General features: G+C 41.7%; 2 protein-coding genes across 3 annotated transcripts in view; one reads left to right on the plus strand and one right to left on the minus strand.

The window, feature by feature from the left end:
• The first annotated feature begins 299 nt into the window (after positions 1-299).
• The window catches only part of OTUD7B (OTU deubiquitinase 7B), a 77,466-nt gene continuing 58,455 nt past the window's right edge, over positions 300-19,310 (plus strand). The window contains exon 1 of one of the 2 annotated variants that reach the window (XM_036767291.1): positions 300-358. The gene's annotated coding sequence lies outside the window, so the exon portion shown is untranslated. Of the gene's footprint in view, positions 359-900; positions 968-19,310 lie in introns of those variants that run through there. The other variant, XM_036767292.1, reaches the window with a different exon arrangement.
• On the minus strand, positions 16,752-17,622 carry LOC118856789 (gamma-aminobutyric acid receptor-associated protein-like 2). The gene has a single exon (XM_036767294.1). The coding sequence runs from the start codon at positions 17,615-17,617 to the stop codon at positions 17,264-17,266; it is 354 nt and encodes a 117-aa protein (XP_036623189.1). The 5' UTR covers positions 17,618-17,622; the 3' UTR covers positions 16,752-17,263.

The following is a 19,310-nucleotide window of genomic DNA, read 5'->3' on the forward strand; positions in this document are numbered from 1 at the left end:
CTCTCTCTCCCTGTCCACCTCCCCAAGCCCCAGCTTGGGGCCGCTCCGCGGGGAAAAATGGGCAACGTGGGGTCACCCAGCTCTTGCTGGCGCGAGGGACAAGAGGAAAAAAAAGCGGGGTCACGCGCGGGTTAACTGCAGGGCGGGGCGGAGGCGGGGGTAGCGGCCGCGATCGCGATGAGGGGGCGGGGCTTCAGGAGGGGGCGGGACCGAGCCGGAGGCGGCCTCGGCCTTGGCCGCCGCGGCGGCCTCAGCGGCTTTAGGTGTCACTACCAACCCACTCCGGCCGGAAACAGGCGCCAGTTTCCGGCCGGACGGTTGAGGAGTGGCCGCTCCAGGGCCAGCCGCCGGAGTCGAAGTGGGTACCGGGCTCGGAGTGAGCGGGGAGGCGTTGCTAGTGGCGAGCCGGGACTAGCCCGTGAGGAGCCGCCGCCGCCAGGGCTGGGGGGAGGGGGCCAGGCCCGGCCGGGCCGGCAAGGAGGGAGGGGGATGTCGCCGGCCGCCTCGGGATGAGGATCGGCTGCGGAGCCCCGCGCTCCGCCCCGGCGGCCTAGGGTAACGGGGCCCCCGCCCCCGGGACGCGGGCGGTGCGCGGTCGCCCGTCCCCTCCCTCCGTCCGTCAGTCCATCTGCTGTCGGACCCCCGCCTGCCCCGCCTCCCTCCGCGTCGGAAACCTTCTCCGCCCCTTTGTCGGTGTGCGGGGGTGGCTGGGGTGTGTGTGGGGGGGTCACCCCCGACCTTCTCCGGGGGCTGGAGCTTGGCCGAAGCCTCTCGGCCCCCAACTTCGCGGAGCTGCCCCGTTAGGGCTGGGCCCCTGCCCCGGCGCTCCTGGCAACGAGCAGCCGCCTCCGGTACACAAAAAGCGGCCCGGAGCGGCGCCCGCAGGGCCTTCAGCCCGCCCCGGCTGCTTCGGGCTGGCGGAGGGGAAAAGTTCCCGGGGGAGGCTGGAAACTTGAGAAGCGAAGGGGTGAGTGAGTGAGCGAGCGGCGGCGGCCCCGGCTTGTTTACTGGCCCGCGGTATTTTTAGCCGGGCTTCATCCGGGCTCTGCTCGGGAACTCGACTTGTTCGAGCTGTAGGCGATCTGGCGTGGGGCTCCTCCTCGGAAAGCTTTGTTCCGCAACTCCTCCTGGAGTTCTCGGGTCTCCCGATGCCCGACCACCGCCGGACAGCTCGGAGCCCCGCAGGAGGCCCGTGGCAGCAGAGCGGAGAGCGGAGGGGCTGCTGAACTTTAATTTTCCTGCTTTTATTTTTATTTTCGTAAACACCTTGTGTAAAGTTACTGACCATTGCCAGTGGTAGACTGCTTTTCGTGTGTATTCCGGAGGTCTCTTTGAAGCAAATAGCCTCTTCCATAGTTGGGAGATTCGTGGAAATGTAATGTCAGTCCTTAGTCACCACCTCCATCAGCGGCGAGAAGCAGTGGTATGGACAATTCACAATGTTAATTCCCAATTTATTTTTAGTTTTGCAATGTTTTAAATTTTTTAAAAGATTTTCTTTACTAAGGTTATACTTAGTTTTAATGAGAAAATGCTTTTTTATTACTAAGACGCATCCAATGATGGAGTTGGGAAAGAAGGTAGCTAGTGGGGTGGCAAGAGGGAGCATGCCTGTAGCTTAAACATGTCCCTGGGCATAAGCCACAAGTTAATAACACCAACAAATTAAGGAGTTAACCTGTTTATTCTCTTTATTTCCCAAGTAGTTGATAATTGAAGTTCGGCATCCAACTTTACCCCATTCTTTGTTTCTTTCCATTGTAAAGTTACATTGTGGCCACAATAATGCCACAATATAATGGGTAACAATTATAACAGAATTGAAATGACAAATGAAATGTAGACAGTTCTAGAGTGCCTGCAATTTTTTATCTTGCATCTTAGCTACCTCTCTACTCAATTGAACAATTGACACATATTAGTCAGTACTGATAATAGCCCAAGAAAAACATTTGAAAAGGCGAAGATACTGACAATATACCTTCCAAGTAAGTCTTGGATTATTTACCATTTTGGACTATCGAGCTCTGCATTAACACAAATGATCAAGAGTTGACCACTTTGACTGATTTAGGGGCCACTCTGTACTGGAGTGGGGAAGGAGAGTTGGGGTGGGAGCAGACTGTTCCAGAGCTGAGTCAGTTACTCACATTTCTGCCTAATTAAGCTTGTCCCTTTGGTTTAATGCCACAGATTCCTTTGAGAAAATGTAAATTTTCTGGTTACACATGCTAGTGCTTTTTCCACTATACCATATTGTCACCCATTCCTCTCCAGTCTCTGAAAATTAGCCCCTCAAACCCAGAACATTTAGACACTATTCCCTAGAATTAAAATACACAGTGAAATGAAAGCTTTAGAAAGAACTTCCCTACTCTCTTACAGAATTATGGTTTAGGGTAATCGGTGTTGAATTTAGTTGGATTTTAGAGGTGTAATCTGTTGGAGTCACAGCTGTTATTTGGCTGAAGTAAAAGTAAGAGTGCACAGACAGCCTAAAAATTATTCTGAAAGCTCCATTTTTTTTTCTCTCCTGTTTCACTAGCAGTGTTTTGAGAAACATAATATGGGGAGTGGAATGTGATTTTTCTGAAGTCTCACACACCCACAGAGATTAGTAGTACTCAGATGCTTCATTTTTTGTGTGTGTTAGAGTTAGCTCAATTATTACTGACAGGCTCCATGACCTATTTATAATTGTGGCAGGAGCAAATCCCCTGGTTGAAATGCCTGTAGTTTGAATAAACCTCAAAGGGGCAGGGAAAGAATTGAGATGAGGCTGGGCATATTAGTTACTAGCCTGATTCTGAGATATATTGTTGGTGAATTCTACAGAATTGAAACACAATAAAAGGGAATAACCTGCCCTTGTGAGGCTTTTGGTTTATTTGAAGAGACAGAACATGGCTTGATAGTTATGGAACGGCATATGAACCGGTGCAGTTTAATGTAGTGGAAAGTGCTGAGAGAACTTAGCATGAGGAGCAATGAGAAATGGATAGTTTCTTGGGTAAAATAGATTTTTTTGCTTGGGTTTTGGAAGACAACATAGATTGACAGAGAAAAAAAGGGAAGGACATTCCAGGCAGAGGAATTTGTCAAAGTTGGTATGGATGGGGATAAGCAAGGTACAGTGGGGGAACAAGTGAGATTGGCTAGAATGGAGGGTCTGATGGTAGGTCATGTGAGGTGAAGGTGAAATAGAGAGTTGTGCGGAGAGAGGCTTTGGAAACCAGACTGAGTTTGGATTTAACATTGGATAATAGAGAGCATTGGTAGGCCTGTGAGCAGAAGAATGATGTACTAAGAGTTCTGGTGTTGAGAGAGAGGGAGGCAGATATATTAGAACCCATCTCCTCCTCTCCTGAACCAGTTTAGATGCAGAGAATCTTGGCTGGGGCTTCAGTTTTCTCTGTGGAAGCACTTCCGTTTCAAGCAGCTTAATTTTACAAAGATTTCTCACCTATCTCACCCATCTACACCCATCTCAGAGTGATTTAACATATAGGGGATCCCAAAGGCTGTAACTAAAAGTTCCCCACTTTCTTGCGGCAAGCAAAAAAAGGAGTCCATTTTCCGTGTATATTCAACATTTAGTATTCTGTGTTAAGGTTATAGGGGATCAGTGGAGTAGGCAATCCAGAACTGAATGATGCAAAAAGTATTTGTTCTGGAAAGCATTATAATTAAAAATCCTAACAGGTTTATCTTTTATTTTGTTCATGCTGCTATTAAAATTTGAATTACTTGAGTATATACCACCTAATATCAGTATGTGCTCAGATAATTACTTACTCTTTTTTCTCTACCAATCTATGTTTTCCAAAACTCAGGCTAAAATATCCTTCACATGAAACAGTTGGCCTGAACATACCTGACCTCATAATTGTTACCAAAGCTGTGTACTTGTGATGTCATTAGGAAAAGATTATGATTTACCTCTTGGATGAGAAGATTGTCATCTCTCTTGGACTCTGGAAATCAGAGATTGAAAAAGACTGGGTTCTAATCCTTCTGCCTACTCAGGATCATTCCTAACTGTGTGTGTTATAGGGTTCTGTCTCATCCCTTTATTTTCTCTAGGAAATAGTTTGCTTTCACTTATCTGTGCTAATAGAGGGGAACAATCAATCAACAAATATTTCTTAAGGACCTACTATGCACTGGTTGAGTGGTGGGGATTAGGAATACAAGTATAAGATACTGGTAAAAGACAAAGTCCCTAATTCAGAAATCTTATTATCTAGTTGGGAGAAAAGACAAATATACCAGAAACTGTCAAATAATGCAAGAGTATACAGTTAAGTGCTTAATTGTTTGGCATAGATTGTAAGTACTGGAGGAGTTTAGAAGGGGGAGAGATCAGTGAAAGCTTCTTGAAGAAAGTGGTATTTGAGCTAGACCTTGAAGAATAAATAGAATTTGGATTCCAAGAAGGGTGAGCATGTTTGGTAAGGTGAATGTTTTAGAGATAAAGAATTTATGAGATGGAAGAGACCATGAGGGAAAGCGTGGAAGCAGGAGTTTGCATTGCAGTTAGGAAGTTGGTGTCTCCTAAGGGTTTCATTGGGGAACATAGAGAAGTATATATGGCTAGATGTGTTGGGACAGTATTGTTGGGAGGAAGTGGTAAAACTGAAAGCCAGACAAATTTAAGACTGACAAGATGGGAAAGAGGGAGAAAGAATGATGGTGACGGTGACAGAGAATAGTGAAGTGATTTGGGGGAGTTTGTTTAGGATGGAAATTTGATCAGTTTGGATGTGTTGACTTTGAAATAAAGGTATGGTGCTTCGGGGAAATGTCAGTTGTTGGAAATAGAAGACTAGAGTGAATACCAGACTGGAAGTACGGAGTCAGTATATTGAGGTGTTGGTTGAAGCCATGAAAATGGAGTTCTATCTAGACAGAGAAGAGCAGAAAACCTGGGAGAGCGATGGTGACTATATAATCTAAGAATCATGTTGATTTTGATGTGCATGTTGTGATTTAAAAAAAATGTTTTTATTGAAAATTTCCTTCCTTAATATTTGGCTCAGACTGATAACCAGTCAAGATTTGGTAAGCACTTAATGTGCCAGGAACTGTGCTAGTCATGGGATACAAGATAATCAAGTATGTTTGCATTTCTTTCTGCACATACAAAGTATCCTAGCGATCTAGGGCAACATCAGGAAAACCTGAGATCAAAGTTTGGCAACAATTGAACATTTGTTGGTAGAGATGAAAACCTTTTTCAATGTGGCCTCACTTTCAGGATTATAGACCTGAATAGTCCATCCCCCCCTGGGGTTTTGCAGGCCCTAATCACCTCTTGTTTAGACAGTTATTATAATAATAGGTTCTTAATTGGTGTTTTGCTCCCAGGATCTCTCCTCTACAAAATAATAGGTCTTATGCACAAATCTGACTGACCGTATCTTCCCTGCTCAATAACCATCTGTGGCTTGCCTCAGGGACAAAATATGAATTCCTCAGCCTGGCATTTAAGGCCCTGTAAAATTTGACTCCATGTTACCATTCTACCCTTATTCTGTAATATTTATCTTCATATATTGTACTTTTTAGCCAATCTGAGCTACTAGCTGTTCCTGAAATAGACTTGCCATCTCTTGCCTGGCTTCTTTTGTACAGGCTATTCACCATGCCTGGAATGCACTCTCACCTGTCTCTATATTCCAGACTATCTCCATTCTGACTTAGCCCAGGGGCTGTCTCCTACACAAAGCCTTCCTAGAACCCTTTGGTTGTGAGGGCCTTCTTCGCTTGTGTATTTCTCTGTGTATTTCTATCCCCCAGTTAGCTTCTTGAAGGCAGGGACTGTTTTGTTTTGTCTTTGTATCCCTAGTTCCTAGCGCAGTTCCTCATGTATAATAATATTCGAATTTTCTACCTTGAACTGTTTTGTGTCAGTTTAGATCAGTCTCCCCATCCTTCTTTATGGACACAACCTTAAAAATACTTTTATTTGGGAATAATCTTCCCATCTACTTTTGTTGAACCAGTAAAGAGGGGCTAATGAGTTAATCCTATCCTGATTTAAAATTCAATTCAGCAAATGTTTGAGGGCCCTGCGCATGCAGTAATACCTCATTTATACAGTATTTTCAGGTTTACAAAGCATATATGTAATTATAATCCTGTGAGGTAGGTTGTGTAAGAATTATTATGCTCTTACATGGAGCTCTGAGAAGTTAAGTGATTTGCTAGCAGTCACATGGCTAAAAAAGTGACTGACTTGGGAATCAAACTTGGGTTTCATGCTTCTAAATGTAATGCTCTTTCCACAATGCCAGTAAGTACTGTCTCTTCACAGTATTCTGTCCTGGGTTTTTACACAGATGGATTGGACAGGAGATCTGCTCTTAAAGTGCCTATTAACTAATAGGTGAGATAAAATGTGAACAGATAAAACTGCTGAATGTGATTACAGTACTATAGATGTACAAATAAAGATACTTTGGAAGTAGAGTAGGGAGAGGTTACTTCCTTCTGGAGGAGTCCAGGATGGCTTCAGTGGAGGAGGTGGCATTCAAGCTGGCCTCGAATGCTGGTTAAGATATCAATAAGTGTAGGGCAGGGTGCTGAAGGGGGAGGAGAGTGCTGAAGTATTCCAGGCTCAGCAGAGAGGACTCTGGGGTGAACAAAGGCCCAGAGTAAGTCCAGGGTGTGTTTGGGGAACAGCTCATTTGGTTTTGCTGCAGCATAATAGGTGCTTAAAAAGGGAAAAGTGAGAGAAAAAGCTAGAAAACCAAGTTGGGTCCAGAGCCTTTGGGGGCTTGGTTTGGGGGTGTCTGAGAAATTTAGACTTTATTATGTAGGCAGTGGGTGAGGCATGGGACATTTTTGAGAAGGGAAATAGTAAAATCAGTGGTATTCTTGAGGAAGAGTATTCTGGCAGCTATTTATAGGCTGCATTGAGGTAGGGAGTTCTGTTAGGAGACAACTGTAATAGTCTAAGAGGTAAAAATTCATTAATTTACCAAGCACCTGCTATGTACAATGTTAGCTCTTAGAGGTAAATACCACATTTGGATAAGAACTCCCTGAGACACAAATACAGGTAACCATAAAAGAATGTTATATCAGTGCATTGGGGGCCGGCAAACCAAGTGCTTTGTGAGGTCAGAAGGGGAAGGAGACCTTGGGAAGTTGGGAGTAATAATTTGACATCAATAATGATTTAAAGTTTGCAAAGTGCATTACACATATGCCCATGAAATCATCTCCATGGCTGCAATTCCCATTTATATCTTTATCTCTAGCCCTGACCTCTGTATCTGAACTCTCATCTCTAATCACTTATCAGATGTTTTCACCCTTATTTCCCACCAGCACCCCCAACTTAACATGTCTAAATCCAAGTTTATTACCTTTCCCTCTGATTTTGCTTTTTCTTCTTTTATTTTTGTCAGTGGTGCCTCCATTTAGCAGGCCTCCCACATTAGAAATCTTGGAATGAATGTTGACTCAGACTCTCTTGTTTTTCTTATATATCCAATTTGTTACCAAATTTTGTTAGATTCACTTTTTCAATATTGTTCCTACCTTCTTTGCTCCCATTGTCACTATCTAGTAGTATCTAGTACCTCATTACTACCCACTGTAGCAGTCTCCTTACAGGAATTACAGGTACCAACCCATCGTTCATACTGCTGAGATGAATCTTCTTTAGGTAGGCATTTCTTCTTTGTTCAATAATCTTCAGTCACTTCTTATTACCTACCACCATCTGCCTTTCCTGTTTCATCTCGTTTATGTGAGATTGTCAAGGAAGAGAGAGCAGAGGGAAAAGAGTCTGATACAGACCGTTGGGGAGAACATGCGTTAAGCTGTCAGGAAGATGATGAGGAGCCAGGACGGGACACAGAGGAACAATAGAGAAATAGAAAAATCACCAAGGAAGTGGTGTCTCAGAACACCAGTGCAAGATAGAGGGGCAAGTGGTAAGAAAGAAAAAAAGGCCATAGAATTTGGTAATTGTCACCCTTGTATTGGTGACCTTTGAGAGATCAAGTTTGATGGAGTAGTTGGTGGTGGTGACGGTGGAAGCCAGATGCAAGGGATCTAAGAGAGAGTGCATTGAAAGGGATATCATAGACAATTTTTTTGGAGATGTATAAATAGCAATGAAAGTTTTAGGAGAGATGGGATGGTAGCTGGATGAGGTAGAAGGGTCTAGGAAAGGCCTTTTTAGGATTTGAGAGACCTTGAATGTAATAAAGGGAGATAGAAAGGAGCCATTGGAGGGATATTGGAGAGGGGAATGATAGCTGAATAAGGTCCTAAAATAATAGCTTGCATTTTTGTGGAATTTTAATGTTTGCAAAGGCTCACATATATTATTTGATCCTCACAACCACAATTCCAGGTAGGTGCTGTGGTGCTATTTCCTCATTCTTCAGATGAGGAAACTGAGGCATGGAAAAGTTTGCCCAGGATCACATAGCTAGTAAGTATTTAGTCTTCCTGACCTCAGTCTAGCACTTTCTCTATTACACCATGCTATGTATGTCTTGAAAAGGAATTAAGAACCCAGGTAGAGGGATCGTCAATAGTGAGGAGTCCAGGCATACCTCTTCTTCTGGAACCAGAGAAAAGAAAGAGAGAGTGGGGGTGTCATTGAAAAATTTTAAGGAATGGTGGAGGGAAGTTAAGGAAGCTCAAATTTGATGGACTTCATCTTCTCACAGTAAATTAGAAGGCTAGGTAATCTGCTGTGGGTGTGTGTGGGTGTGTGTGGCATGGAGGGCCTAATAAGTTTGAGTGGGAATGGAAAGGGGAAGATCAATTTGAGAGATATCGATTGAAGAGGTTGCTATTTGCCTTCTCCTTAACTCAAATGCCGAAGTAAGGTCTCCCCAATGTGGCCTTGTCAGACAAATATAGGTACTAGATTTATCTTGGAGCTATATGGCTGATTGGTGCTTGGGGTTGGTGCTGTTTGTTCTCTGCTCCTAGGCTAAAATCTTTCCCTTTAATCTGTTTATTTTTAGGGAGTATCTTTGACATCGGGCTGGTGCATCTTATATTATACAAGACATACTAAATTGGACTGTGGCTAAAAAAAAATTATGTTTGCCTAAGAACAATGTCTGCCACAGTATTCAGTCTGCATCTCACTTTTCTTAGGTTGGAAGTTTCATGAGATTTTTTTTGTTGTTCTGGGATGTGGGGAGGGGAAAGTTTGATTTTGATGTGCTGGTTGAATTGCGAGTATATGTTTTGATCATATGCTTCAATTTCTAATACTTGGAAGTGCAGTAGAATTGAGTCCATGTCCTTAGACTTCTCTGGAAAAACCTAGTCACATATAATAGTATGGGAGGGTGGATGCCATGTATGTACACTTTATAGATGAGTTATCAGTCTTAGTGGCATGTACCTAGGCTCTGATTAATGTTTCTTCTGGAGTCTGTCAAAATTATGCTTGGAGAAGGCTTTTATTTTGGACACTATCCATTTTGGCTGAGCTACCAATTCCTAATTCTTTCTCAAGTGGGCAGGGGTACATTTTGTTTTTTAGTGTGTATGTGTGTGGGGGGGTAAGTTATAGGGGGTGGAGAATAATTACTCAGAATGAGTCATTCTTATCTTTAGATGGTTAGACATCCTTGTCTTTGTTTTAGAGTACCTCACACATATCTCCTGATATATAGGAATGATGGTTCTCATTCTGCTGAGAGAACTGAGTTGAGGTGGAAACCAGAATTCCTATATTTTCATTTTGGTCAGTCTCCTATTCTGTATAGATATGTGTACTGGATATTCCAGGAGGAAGGAGGAAGAGAGAGAGACATGGTTTCTGCCATCAGAGAGTTCACGGACTAATAAAACAAGATGCAGTCCCTAATCTTGAGGAGATGCGTACCAACATGAAAGAGAATACTCATAAAGCAACAGCAGTGAGTGCAAATGATCGTAGTGGAGCTATCTACGTAAGAGTTGAAAAGGCACTGAGTAAAGGCATAATCAAGGAAAACTTCCTGGAGGAGGTGAGACCAAGCATTTCTTGGGGGAATGAATGAAAAAAGCAAAGACTGTTATGGAGTTAGCAGGTGAAGCTGATAGATGACATCACCTCACCAGGAGGGTACACCTGGGTATGGGTGTGTGTGTGGGTGTGGACTGGGAGTGGATAGGCTCTTGGGACATAGAAATCTGATTTTAAGGTAAGACTCACTTTATGAGCTTCTGCTTTTTAAGGCCCTGACACCTTCACTGAAGAGGAGTTATCGGTGCTGAGAAACAATAGCCAGACTATTAGCATTTTTTAAAAAATTGCTGAAAATCAGGAGTTTTAGAATCCTAGTTTCTAGAAAGTGGTTGAGTACATATTTCTCCTTGCATACAGCCATGCTTTTTTCATTAGGAAGAATCTAGGTTTTTCCTCAGCAAAGGTATTGTTAAGATTTAAATTCTGGTGTATTGTGCCCCTAACATTGCTTCATGTTTTAAGAAACCATCTGGAGGAATATCTCCTGAAGCTATCCTAGAGGAAGTAAAAATAAGTATGGATGATTCTATTCGAAGGAACAGAGGGGAATATGAGGAATTTTTAAAAAATGAGCTGTCTCAGTTTTATTTATACTTAGAATTTGTATGTATCTTATTATTTTAAAAAATAACAGCAAATTTCTTTTCCTAATTGTTTGGCCAGAACTATTAAAATTAGCATATATTTGTTAACCACATACAGACTGATGGTTTTGGATAGTATGTGGAACAAGGTGGTATCCCAGGAAGTACTGGGTTGGCAGAGGAAAGCAAGTATGGGATTGTACATTTATTGTGAGTAATACACAAAAGTAGTTAAAAATTGACTAATGATTTTTCAGTTTCTAGTGAATTGGCATGACTGTTCCCTCATGCCAACCTTTATCCTCCTGTCTACTATTGATAGGTTGAAGCTGTGAAAATCATAAAGAATCTCACTTGAGGTTTTTGGGGGAGTTTGACAGGAAAGAGAGCCTAAGAGTCTTAACTAGAGATTTGTTCTGGATTAGAGACATTAGCTAGTCTCCAAAGCTGATTTGAAAATCTATCGCAGTAGAGGTGAGGGGTCAGGGATCAGAGACTGAAGGGACCATGGCAGAATGGAGGTTTTGAGGGGGAAAAACAAATAGAAGGATATTTCTGGGGTGGTGTTGAGGGGTCAGGGGCCTGCATGTGCTGTGGAGTTGGGTCATACTTGGGGTAGACTTAGGTATAAGAATGAAAGAAGTTCCTGCAGTCTAGTTAATTCTGCTTCGCAAATTTGGCTTCCAGATTTGACAAGTTTTCCAGAACACTTTCTATTAACTCCACACCATGTACTTTGATTTTGTAGTCCCTCTTTATAGTTGTACCAAGCCACTTGTGAAATCCATCAGACGGAATCCTGGCAAATTATAGTCCTCTAATTGAACTGATGGTGTTATAAAAGAATCCTTGCTTTGAAAACATGGGGTTCTTTGGGGAAGTATTACTCCTGGCCCTGGGGCAGTTTTTAGGGATAATTAGCTATTGACAGAAGAGGAGACAAGCTAAGTGCTTAAAGCTAAAGTGTTAGCAACCTTTGCCAGTTTGGGGGATTTGTGATCTGATTGTGCCATTTACAATCCTTCTCAGCCTTCCTATCCTGGGCAGCTTTTCTCACTTTCTTCCCGAAAGTGCTCTGTGAGAGATCTATCAAATTCATCTAATGCTTTGAGCTTATATTAATTGCCTACTGTATGCAAAGCATAGTGGGGTAGGCATTAAGGATAAAGAAACAAATTGAGCAACAGTTCCTTCCCTTAAGGAGTGTAAAGTCTTTTGTGCAGTCAACAAGCGTCAACTATATGCCAAACCTATGATAAGCACTGAGGATGCAAGTACAAAGAATGAAACAATCCCTATTTGCAACATGTAAACAGATGTGTATATTCAGGATAATTTGGGGGGAGAGAGTACAGGTGTGAGAAAGTTATTTAGTTCATCTATGGGGACAGCTGTGCAAAAACTTGGTGGGAGGTGGGAGACGGCCTATCAAGTTTGGGGAATAGCAAAGACAGGTTGTGTGGCTGGGACTGTGTGTGGTTGTGTCACTGGGACTCTGTGTGTGTGTGTGTGTGTGTGTGTGTGTGTGTGTGTGTAGGGGGAGATGAAATACATCAGGAGCGGTAGACTAGAGCCTGATGGTGAAGGACTTTGAATGCCAAACCGAGGAGTTTGTATTATATTCCAAAGAAAATGGAAGTCACTTAAGGGCCTTGAGCAGGGGAGTGACATAGTCACACTTGTGCTTTTTAAGAAGATTGTTGTGGCAGCTTGCTTGGAGGCTAGTTTGGAGAGGCAAGCCTGGGGATGGAAAGTTCTGTTGAGATGTTGTGGTAGTTTAGGTAGGAGATGATAAGGGCCTTAATTCAGGTGATAACTGAGTAGGGCAAGGGGGAGGGGTGGGGAGGGATAGAAACCAGGTGTGATACAGAGGTAGAAGTGATGTGTGCTAGGGCCTCCTTTCAATTTCTTGACATTGTGTGGGGAGGACCTGGGGAGATAGCTCTTGCCCCTTTTGTAGTCCTCTGTCACTTTGCACTATTTCTCCCATGTAAATCGTTGTTGTTAATGAGGTGGAGTCATGCCTTCCACGTGCCACTCCACTGTGTTTTGGGTGACTTAAAACTCTTAATTCTTCAGAGAATCAGGTACTCGGGGACATGGAGCCATGTGACATAGAAGAAGATGATTTTAGAGAGGTGGGACTTTGTTCCATGGAGAATCTTGTGAGACACGGGGGTGGGGAAAGGATCATTAAAAACACTGTGCCATCTCCTTAAGGCAAGCCAGTCTGCTCTCCTATTAAGTTCTAGGCTCACTTCAGCCTCTTTTATACACACACACACACAGAGTCTGTGTCCGGTTGGAATTGATAGGAACTTAGGGTTTGGCTCCCCAAGGTCTAATTTAACGCAGTGACCTTGTTTTAAGTCTCTACTATGCTGGGGATTCTCAGAGACAAAAAGAAAAAAAAAGAAAATTAGCTCCTTGCCCTCAAGGAGCTTAACATTTTTTTGGGTGGGGTTAGTATGTAAAGGATTAAATATGTACATGATTATTTGAAGAGGAAAGGGCACTAACAAATATGTTTTTGCTAGGCTACCTTGGCACAGGGAGTTCATTTATGACACAACTTTCTCCTTGACATGAATGTATATAGTAGGGAATGGGAATGTTTCATTTTTCAAGGAAACATTTTCTTACTGTACGTAGCCTACACACATCTCGTGCTAGGCACCTGCTGTGTCTTTTAAGTGATAATGTAAGGCAGGAGTTCTTAACTTTTTGTTGTATTATGAAACTGTATAGATCATTGAGCCTTGAGTCTAGGAGACTTGAATTCAAGTCTGGCCTTCAATTATCTGTGTGACCTTGGGCAAATCATTTAACTTGCCTTTGTCCTCCATTTCCTTAGGGGTAAAATAGAGATAATAATAATAATAATACCAACATACCTGGTTTGTTGTGATAATCAGATGAGATGTTTTAAACTCTGCTTAGCACAGTTCCTGGCACATAGTACATGCTTAATGTTTTTAGAAGATGTTTATTTTCTTCCTTCTTTCCTTCTTTAGGCAATCTGAAGTCTACCTCCCTCTTGGAATGTTTTTAAATACAAAAAATAAGATACATAAGATTACAAAGGAAACCAATTACATTGTTAGCATGGTTATCTATCCATCTAACTATATATATATACATACATAAACCATACCTCACAGAACCCAGGTCTTTAAAGAGTCCATTCTCTGGGGAGATAGAAGAAATGATACAAATAAACAGTATATGAAAACAAAGAGAAAACATTTTCTCTATATATGTAAATACACATGAATGTAGGTTTTATATAGAAACATACAAATACTAGAATTTTAGAGATAGAATGAAACTTAAAACTTTATAGTTCAATCTTTTTAATTTTTTTAACAGATTAAGAAATTGAGAGTCCTCTCCTCTCCCCATGTTTTCCTATTATCATTGGTGTTTTAAAAAATATTTTTGTGTTTTCTATTACTAAGCATTTATTTATCTCTCTTTCCCTCATTTAAAAAAAAGGAAAATCCTTACAAAAATATGCACAGGTAAACAAATTTCAACATTAGCTATGTCCAAAAATACTTGCTTTATTCTGCATCATTAGTCCATTACCTCTCTGTCAGGTGGTAAGGTAGTATTCTTGAATAGCGGTTGGTCATTAAATTCAAAGATCAGAGTTCTCAAGTCTTTCGAAGTTGTTTGTTTTTACAGTATATAAATTGTTGTTCTCCTGGTTTTGACCACTTCACTCTGTATCATTTTTTAACAAGTCTTTCGAGATTTCTCTAAAACCATTCCTTTTGTCATTTCTTAAGGTACAATAATATTCCCTTGCAATCATTTGCCACAATTTATTCAGAAAAATTCTCTAATGAACACCCCTTTAGTTTCTAGTTCTTTGCCACTGCAAAAAGAGCTTCTATAAATATTTTTGTACATAGGAATCCTTTTCCTCTTTCTTTGATCTCTTTGAGGTATTGGCCTGATAGTGGTAATGATGAGTCAAAAACTATGCACAGTAACTTTTGGGCATAATTCCAAATCTCAAGTGTCAGGACTAATTCATAGTTCTACTAATGGTGCATTAGTGTGTCTATTTTCCCAGAGCCCCACCAGTATTTGCTATTTTCCTTTTTTGTCAACTTTGCCAAGCTAAGATGTGTGAGATGGAATCTCAGAGTTGCTTGAACTTGTATTTATCCAATTATTAATGGAGTGTTTTTTCATATAACCATTGATGGTTTAGATTTCTTCCTTTGAAAACTTTTCATATCCTCTGACTGTTTATCAGTTGGAGAACCAACGTTATTGTTGTAATTAATATAAAATCAAAGGATTTTAAAGCTGTAAGTGATATCTACTTTTATTGAGCACCTAGAAGGTGCTCAGAGCCTTCTAGGGCATTGTACTAGGTTCTGGAGATGCAGTAAAGTATAAGGTATCATCTTCACTCCTTTTTTTTTTTTTTGGAGGGGGGAAGGCAGGGCAATTGGGGTTAAGTGACTTGCCCAAAGTCACACACCTAGTAAGTGTGTCAAGTGTCTGAGGCCAGATTTGAACTCAGGTCCTCCTGACTCCAGGGCCGGTGCTCTACTCACTGCACCACCTAGCTGTCCCTGTCATCTTCACTCTCAAGGAGCTTGCAGCCTGTTTAAGAAAACATGGAATATATATTAAAAGATAATACATTTTATTTGCATTCAGTGAATGCTGCTGACAGTAATGCCATAGCAGTTCAGAGAAGGGAAGGTCATAGCAAACATTTTTTCAATAACCCAAAAGGTACATGGACATCATAAGATGGTCAATATTGGGATCAGATTGATAATGTATTTTGTATCTAAAGGTAGAGAAGCTCTATCTAGTCAGTTAAAGTAAGACCTGGAGCTGACTGTGGTTCAGGGCAGAAATTCTTATTGCAAAATTCAGACTTAAATTAAAGAAAGTAGGGAAAACCATCAGACTGTATAGGTATGACCTAAATAACCTTCCTTATGAAAATAAAGTCTTGAGAGTCTCTTGGACAGCAAAAGGATCAAATTAGTCACACTTAAATTAATTCAGACTATTCACTAGAAGGTCAAATACTAAAACTTAAATACTTTGGCCATATGATGGAGAGGATGGGACTCATTGGAAAAGACCCTGATATTGGGAAAGATTGAAGACAAAAGGAAAAGGGGATGGCAGAGGATGAGATGCATACTGTCATGGAAACAAGGAACATAAACTTGGACAGACTTTGAGGGATAGTGGAGAATAAAGGGTCTGGTGTGCTATGGTCCATGGGGCACAAAGAGTCACACAACTGAGTGACTGAACAACAAACAACAAATAACCTTAGCCATATTTCCTGCTATTGTCCTTCAGACATCTTACCTACGTTCTCAGAGCATGTATCATACTTTCCAGCCTCTGTGATTTTGTTCTTGCTTTTATTTCTGCCTATAATGCTCTTTTTTTTTTGTCTACACCACAGCTCTACCTCTACAATTCCTACCAGTTCTTCTAAGACCTCATTTAGATTATCCTTCCTTTGTAAAGTCTTTCTTAATTCCCCTCAGCTGTAAGAATAAGTCTCCTTCGAACTTCATGACTTTTAATTGAATTTTCAGGAATAGGGATAGGGACTGTAGTTTCACTTCATTAGGAATTTCCAAGTGAAGAAGCTCCTACTACCAGTAGTGGCCTCTTTTCTACAACTTTAATCTTAGAAAGTCTTGCCTTAAGCACTGAGAAGTAACTTGTCCAGGGTCATAGCAACAGGATGGGTCCACAGCAGGGATTGGCTTCCAGGCCAGCTTTCTGTCTGCTAGGCATATGGCATCTTTTAAAATTTATTTTTACCTTTTTTATTTTGCTTTCATTGTTCATGTTTTATTATATGTGCACACCTTATCTTCCTTACTAGACTAAAAATTTTAGCAGAAGAGTAGTAATAGGACTCAAGTTCAGATTCTGGCCTACCTTGGGAACCTTTGGCAGTCATCACTTAACCTCTCTGACTTAATTTTTTCATTTGTAAAGTGATCGGGCTGGACTAAACGACTCCCTGTGGTCCCTTTCAGCTCTAGATGAACTATGTCTTTTGTATCCCTGCATGGGACCTAGGACAATTCCTTGCTCACAGTAGGCACTAAAGTAGTGGATTTTTAGTGAATGAAATGATTCCTCTCTTTCTCAGTTTTTTTTTTCTTTGTGAGAGGAAATTTTATTGTAATTATTCACCTCAATAGAGTTCAGAAAGACCAGATTAGCTCAGTCCAACATGATTGGCAGTTGGAATAATCTAGTGAAGCAAGTGACCTGACTGCTAAGGATTTAACTTAGATGCTTTTAATACTTATCCAACTAACACCTCAAACATAATCCCGAAGAATGTGTTATCTTCCCCCTTTTCACTTGAGTCCCCCAACTACCTCATCTCAATATCGAAATAACTTCATTAAATACAAGTTCCAGAGGAGCAGAGCCCCCTGGAGCTTGCAGCCATGAGGACAATGCACAACAAAGAAAAGAAAATGAAAATAAAACTCTGATAATTTACCAGTCTAATAAAACAAGACCTTTCAATATATTAAGAAATAAATCCAGTTACAAATGCACTATGGGTCTATGTGAAGAGGGTCTGGTGTAATAACTCAAAGTGACCGGCTATTTACAAGATACACTAGCAGGAAGGATGCACCTATTTGGGCACTGGCCTTCAGAAGCCAAACGTGTTCTCCCCACTGTAGGCCACGTACAAGAATCCATCTTCATCTTTTTCCTTCTCATAAAGTTGTCCCATAGTTAGGCTAGACTGTGGGACTGTTTTATCCACAAACAGGAAGATTGCTTTCTCTGAGGGTAGCTGGATCCGTTTCCTGATGATCCACATGAACTGGGCCACAGTGATGTCAGATGGAACCAGGTACTTCCGCTTGTCAATGTCAACAATCTGAGAGCCTGAGACTTTTTCCACAATCACCGGGACCCGGTCGGGATATTTGGCTCGGATTTTGGCAGACTCTACACATCGGTGTTCCAGCGAGTGGTCCTCCTTGAACATCCACTTCATGGCGGCGGCGGAGAAGGGACGGAGCCGGCTCTCGGAGCCGCGGAAGGGACGGGACAGGCCCGGCCTCGACAACAACAACAACAGCGGCGATGGCCCTCTCTTTCTTAGTTAAACTGTGCTTTCCTCATTGCAACACTGTGGTAGTATAGGTACACCTATTTCCATTTCACAGATGAGAAAATGGAAGCTCAGAGAATTTGAGTGACTTGCTCAGTCATACAGCATGTATTGGAGGCAGTACTTGAATCCAGGTCTTCTCACTCCAGGTTCTGAGTTATTTCAATTACACCAGCTTCACTTTCTAGGAAATGTGATTATTATGCCATTTGTGATGGCACAGCTTTCTGTAACACGAAAGTGATTTATGCTCGGCTTTGAAATAGGGTTGTACAGAAGTTACATTGTCTAGGCCCTACCGGCTCTCACCACTTTTGGGCAGTGGAAGGAAGGAGGCTTCAAATAATTCACAATATTGATGATCCTGCTCTTAGATGTCTCCAAATTTTGTTTTTTATTGTGGTTCAGTCATGTGCGACTCCTTGATCCCATGAACCGTAGCATTTATCCTCCACTGTCTCTTGAGGTCTGTCCAAATTCAAATTCGCATTTGTTGTTTTTGTGATACTATCTATCCATCTCATCCTCTGCCATCCCTTTTTCCTTGCTTTCAGTCTTTGAAAGTTGACTCTAAATATATCTCTCTCACACACACACATACACACACCGTACTCATACATGTATGACCTGCTTTGGCATGTGGATGACTTTGTGCTTTTAGAATGAAGAGAATTTTATTCTGTTTCTTTGACTTCCTGAGCGTTCCTTATCCACTTACAAGTTTGTTGTAGTACACTGGTGAGTAATATGTGTCATTAACATTGTAATACTATGATGCCAATTGAAGTGTTTCATTTTATTCTTTTTCCCTTAGTCCTCTCTGTTTTGACTGTGTGCATGTGTGTGGACTCTGACCAGATAGACTGGCGTGGATGGCTCAGTCTCCTCCTGGTATTCTGTGTTCAGGTAAATGGAAAATAGTTTCAGGGACTAGAGGAAGGTTCCCTGCCTCATAACCTCCGATGAAGTTTTCGCCTTTGCTGTTGTTTCAAAGTTGCCAGTTTTATCATTTAACCTGTGGGAACCAAGACAGTAAGTGTTGTGAGGACTGTGTTGAAGGCAGCATGACCTCTGTGGTCATGGACTCAGTAAGTACTCTACCCCAGCTGAGTGGGTGCCAGCCTCTGAGGGCAGAGTCTTTAAATGTGTGCAAGACTTTCTTTTGTGCACCCCTTTACCTTGTAGAAAGCATTTTACATTGGCCAAATTCAGTAGTGAACTTCCTAGGCAGCTTAGAAGTCTCCTACTGCCATACACGTAGTAATAGCCTTTAGATATTGTCATTGGATTTCCTTAGGGCAGTCTTTTTTAAGTTAAGTGACAAATATTTACTAAGAATGTATTATGTATAAGGTCCTATCCTAGGTGCTGTGAGGATCAGAAAAATAAATAAAACATGGTTCCAGGGGTGGGGAACCTGCAGCCTTGAGGCCACTTATGGCTTTCTAGGTCCTTGGGAATGGCCTTTTGACTGAGTCCAAGTTTTACAGAACAGATTCTTTTATTAAGGAGATTTGTTCTGTGAAGTTTGGATTCAGTCAAAGGGCCTTGCTTCAGGACCTAGAGAGCCACATGT

The sequence above is a fragment of the Trichosurus vulpecula genome, chromosome 7, assembly GCF_011100635.1.
Source record: "Trichosurus vulpecula isolate mTriVul1 chromosome 7, mTriVul1.pri, whole genome shotgun sequence".
In the NCBI taxonomy this organism is placed as follows: domain Eukaryota; kingdom Metazoa; phylum Chordata; class Mammalia; order Diprotodontia; family Phalangeridae; genus Trichosurus; species Trichosurus vulpecula.